The sequence below is a fragment of the Bactrocera tryoni genome, chromosome 1, assembly GCF_016617805.1.
Source record: "Bactrocera tryoni isolate S06 chromosome 1, CSIRO_BtryS06_freeze2, whole genome shotgun sequence".
NCBI lineage: Eukaryota > Metazoa > Arthropoda > Insecta > Diptera > Tephritidae > Bactrocera > Bactrocera tryoni.
The window spans coordinates 49,942,995-49,948,511 of NC_052499.1; the positions used below are offsets into that span (position 1 = coordinate 49,942,995).

The 5,517-nt window shown below is 40.0% G+C and overlaps 1 protein-coding gene across 1 annotated transcript; it reads left to right on the top strand.

Annotated features, from left to right (window-relative positions):
• The first annotated feature begins 246 nt into the window (after positions 1-246).
• LOC120776873 (endochitinase) lies at positions 247-5,168 on the top strand. The gene is made up of 6 exons (XM_040107934.1): positions 247-591; positions 655-778; positions 842-1,333; positions 1,523-1,681; positions 3,995-4,228; positions 4,910-5,168. Exons 1-6 carry the CDS (start codon positions 320-322, stop codon positions 5,063-5,065), a joined length of 1,437 nt encoding a protein of 478 aa, XP_039963868.1. The 5' UTR covers positions 247-319; the 3' UTR covers positions 5,066-5,168.
• The last annotated feature ends 349 nt before the right edge of the window (positions 5,169-5,517 follow it).

Sequence of the window (5,517 nt, forward strand, 5' to 3'; positions counted from 1 at the left end):
GCTAACTGTGGCGCTTACAAGTACAATTGCCAATGAGCAGCCGGCACGTATTGTCTGCTACTTCAGTAACTGGGCCGTATATCGCCCCGGTGTGGGACGTTATGGACTCGAGGATGTACCCGCCGATTTGTGCACACATTTGGTCTACTCATTTATTGGTTTGAACGACAAGAGTTGGGACATCTTGGTTATCGATCCCGAGTTGGACGTGGAACAAGATGGTTTCCGCAAATTCACACAACTGCGACAAAAGCATCCCAACCTAAAGCTACAGGTGGCTGTCGGCGGCTGGGCAGAGGGTGGCTCTAAATATTCACAGATGGTTGCGGTGCGTGAACGACGACTCAGTTTCATACGCAGCGTTGTGCAGTTCATGAAGGAATATGACTTCGATGGCTTCGATTTGGATTGGGAGTACCCCGGTGCTACCGATCGTGGTGGCACTTTTGGCGACAAGGACAAATTCTTGTACTTTGTGCAAGAGTTGCGACGTGCTTTCGATCGTGAAGGACGCGGTTGGGAAATAACAATGGCGGTGCCGGTGGCGAAGTTCAGATTGCAAGAAGGTTATCATGTGCCCGAGCTGTGCGAGTGAGTAGCGAATATCTGCAGGTCCAGCCGTCCATTCCACTTATTAAAAATACTTTTTAACAGATTACTGGATGCCATACATGCCATGACTTATGATCTACGCGGCAACTGGGCTGGCTTTGCTGATGTACACAGTCCACTCTATAAGCGCAAGCACGATCAGTGGGCTTATGAGAAACTAAATGTGGTATGTATGGCCTTAACTACTCGGTTTAAGTTGGATATAAACTTTTTTCCTACCATTTTACAGAACGATGGTCTTGCTCTCTGGGAGGAGATGGGTTGCCCCGCCAATAAGCTGGTCGTGGGCGTACCCTTCTATGGACGCACTTACACACTGAGCAACTCCAACAAGAACTACAACATGGGTACATACATCAATAAGGAGGCCGGCGGTGGCGCACCCGGACCCTACACCAATGCCAGCGGTTTCCTGGCTTACTACGAAATATGTACCGAGGTACAGGATGCCACCAAGGGTTGGACCGTGCAATGGGATGAACAGGGCATGGTGCCCTACACCTACAAAGACACACAATGGGTGGGCTACGAGAATGAAAAGTCGGTGCAAATCAAAATGGACTATATCAAGCAAAAGGGCTATGCAGGCGCTATGACCTGGGCCATTGATATGGATGACTTCCGTGGTTTGTGTGGGCGCGAGAATGCACTAATGCAAATTCTCTACGACAATATGCACGATTACACAGTGCCGGAGCCGACGCGCGAAACGACTGAGCGGGTTAGTGTGCCAAGTTTAGCGCTTGTATATAATTAACGGTTTTGTGGTAATATTCTTTTTTGTTCTTCTTTGATTGCCGCAAAATTTTTGGCTGCCAAAAACGAGAGCTAAAATCTACACATCATTCTCTTTTATTATTAATACGCCAAGCATCTGTAATTTATTATGTTTCTTGTTTGTGTCTTGTAGCCCGAGTGGGCCAAACCACCAGCGACGCCGCCAAATCCCGACGAGGCCAGTTTCGTGTCACAAGATGTCACCACGAAGCGTCCGAAGCCAAAGCCCACAGCAACGACAATCACAACAAAACGACCGTTGGCCGAGCAAACCACCACAACAACAACCAAGGTGAGTCTTAGCGAAATATTATATTATACAGAACAGCAACAGAACAATGCGAGCAAAATTGAAGACAATTTTCGCATCTCAGCTAATTGCCAAATTGTTTGCTGAGTTGTTTGTTAAATTCAAGAATCTGCGTACGCAAATATGTATGATTTTGCACCGAGATGTATTAGGGTGATACTCATATGTTTGTATGTATGTTCATGCTAGGTGAGCGCGCATAGCATTGCTTCACTGGGCCATGCGAAGCCAAATACGATTCCCTATTTATAGTTGGCTTGCTTGTGTTTGCGAAATTAGCTTCCGCAAAAATAGAAAATTAAGGCACAAAATTAACGAGTGCGCTAAAAATGTCCGCAGCGTTAAACGAACGATGAGTGAGCACAAAAAAGAGCTTAATAAAAATAATACAAAGTAGACAGATAAGCGAAGAAAGAGCTGTAGAGTATAATTAGTTTTTAAATGATCCTATAGAGTTTAACGAAGATATTAATGTCCATTCCCCATAAGGCAACATGAATTATTTTTATCGAAACTTTAGTTCGTAATCCTTTTGCCTTTTTATGAGGCCTGACGATAGCCGATTTCATATATGATCTATTCTGTGGTTCCTTTTAAAAGAAAAAAAAAGAAATTTCAAATTAAATGAAGATGAATAGTTCGCGGAGCCTTTAGATTTTACTTATCCCACGGTAAAAAGTCTAACGGGTTGATATCATATGATCTTGGTGGCCCCAAAACGTGAAATTATCTGCACATCGAAGTGTTATCTCAATAAATCCATTGATTGATGCGATGCTTGGGAAGTGGCGCCGTCTTGTTGAAACCAAATGTCGCCGCGATCACGAGCTTCAATTTCAGGTTATCAAGGCGCGATAACAGTCGCCATTGACCGATACGTTCTCACCGGCAGCATTTTGGAAGAAATATCGAACGATTCCACCGGCTCACAAACCACTGTTGACTCTTATGGATGAAATGGCAGCTCTTGAATCTCTTCAGGTTTCTCTTCGTCCCAAACGCGGCAATTTTTTCTTGTTTACATATCCATTGAGCCAGAAATGGCCTCATCGCTGAACAAAATTTGGCTCGAAAACATCGGATCTTCTTGGAACTTTTCTAGAGCATATATAGTGAAGCGATGTCGCAGCTAAAGCAGTTCTTGCACAAGCTGTGTATTGTACGTTTTCAATTTAAGATCTCGACGTAAAATACGCCAAGTCGTTCTATCCGTCAGTCCGAGTTGCTGCGTACGGTTCGAATAGACTCTCCACGATCATCGTATATACCCTCAGCTCCGGCTACTATATTCTCTTCATTGCGTGCTAGTCCGATGGTGGAAGAACGCTCAGTCGGTCGATTATGTTGACCATAAGTTGAGTGAAGCGCACGAAACACGTTCTTTACAGAACGTTTTCGAAATAAAGTTGAACCATTTGTAAACGTTATGCAGACGTAATTTCTTCCAAGATGAAATTCCAAACAATACTGAAAAAAACGAATATAACAGCTTGTCAAGACTCACCGAAAAATGACTGTTTGGATCGGCTAAAACCCCCCTTAGGTTATTTTTCAACAAAATGAGAGAGTCGATAAATATTGACACATTATGTCTTCCCGAAAACAAAGTCTTGACAGTTACTCATTTCAACGAGAACTCACACAGCGAAGCAACCCGCTCAGTTTCAGCTTTAATTACTGCGTTGGATGCAGTGTTAATAATAATTGGCATACCAGATTTTCACCATTACACCTCACCTCTTTGAAATATGATTTGAAGAACAAACTATACACCAGTAAACTTCAGATCACTGACGAGCTTAGGGAAATATATAACATCGTTATACCGACCGAGAGACTTGAAAACTAAAGCTCAGCGAAAAGCGTCCATTTTAATATAGTCAATAAGTACATCCAGATTAGTCAAACAAAATTAGTCAAAACAAATTCGTAAGGCAGGGGAAAATTAAACAAAAATATCTTAATTAATTTTAATAGTTTTTTCTTTCAATTTTTTCACACCACCATTAGGGTACCCTGTATGATTTGAACAATTTGGCAGTACAGGTATGTTCAACTATTTGTTGGCAATTATAGGATTTTAAAAAATTTAGTTCAATTCCATGTTACAGTATTGAAATTACAGCTCAATTATCACCCTTTTCTATCACCCTTTCTTTTCTGGTTATGTTTTACAAATTCCATATATTTTTATTTTGAAGAATTCAATTCAGCCAAAAAATACTACAAATTGTTAATACTAATTTATTTATTCTATGTTATAACATATGGTCATCCTGCTATGTATTGATCCAGAAACCATCCAAAGGCTCCAAGAAACCCAAACCGAGACCCAAGCCGAGACCAACCACATCCACATCCACGACAACAACCACAACAGAAACACCAACATCATCAAGCAGCGAGGAAACCGGTGGATTGGAAGTTTTAGAACCAAAACCGGAGATTGTTGAACCCAGCGGCGGACATGTGATGCCCGATATCGATTGTACGAATAAGGACTTTATACCGCACGCAAATTGTCAAAAGGTAAGATTTCAGAAAAAATATGTTTATAACCTGAACTAGGGATGTTGAGTTTACTACGAAATTTGTCAGAACCAGACGGAAGAACCTGAACTAGAGATGTTAAGTTTACCACGCAATTTGTCAGAACCAGACGGAAGAACCTGAACTAGGGATGTTAAGTTTACTACGAAATTTTTCAGAACCAGACGGAAACGTTGTAGTTCTTATGAAATAAATATGTATGTAAGTATATCTACATATATAACTTGAGTGGGTGTACTGATGTTCGTCTGTATATACGTGAACTAGTCCCGCAGTTTTTAAATATTGATCTGAAATTTTGCACACGTCCTTTTTTCTCCAAGAAGCTGCTCTTTTGTCGAAAATTCCGATAATTAAGTGATCAGTATCAGGTCTTTGTATGGAAATCTTTTTTATTTGTTAAGACAGCTTAACGAAATTTGACATGGATTATTCCACAAGACAGCGCTACAATTTCCGTATAAATTGTTTAGATCGAACCACTATAGCATATGGCTGCCATACAAGCTGAGCGATCAAAATCAAGATAAAAATCATTTTATAAACTTTCATGTTGCTGTGTAGGGCACTATAGTTTCTGTGCAGCCTAAGTTAAAATTTTTTCTTCTCTTTTTTCTAAACTTTTTTACTAATTCCACACTATTTAAATTCTTTCCACAGTACTATCGCTGCGTGCACGGCGAACCAGTTGAATTCGAATGCAAGGAGGGCACGGCTTTCCACACAATTTTGAATGTTTGCGATTGGATCGAGAATAGCGACCGCTATTACTGCACCAAAACAAAGAAGAAGGCGCTGAGCAATGAGACGAAGTAATTTTTTATTTATAATAAAAACATTTTTCATTAAAAATTAGTGTAAAGAAAGTATTTGTGTACTAAGTTAATTAAATGTAGTATATAAGAATGCGAAAATGGTATTTTTGTAAGTCGAACGAGTGTATAATTTAGAGTTAATTTTATTTTATTGACACAATTATAACAATAAAAAATTTTAAAAATTTAAAAAATAAAAATTCAACAAAGTTACATCTTTTATTTTGCTTTTGTACTGTGAGGGTCATCTTTTCTATACATTTTCTTCTACAATTTATGTATAGTAAGGCAACTTACTCATTTTTTGTGTGAGTCAATGCAGAAGGTGAACTGCGACAAAATTCTCCACAACCTACACACTTCTCACTAGATTTTCATTCATGCGTTTCGCACAGCAGCAGCAAAGCCACAGCGTCTAGGTGCTACAAATTATTAGCTAAATTTATGCTTACG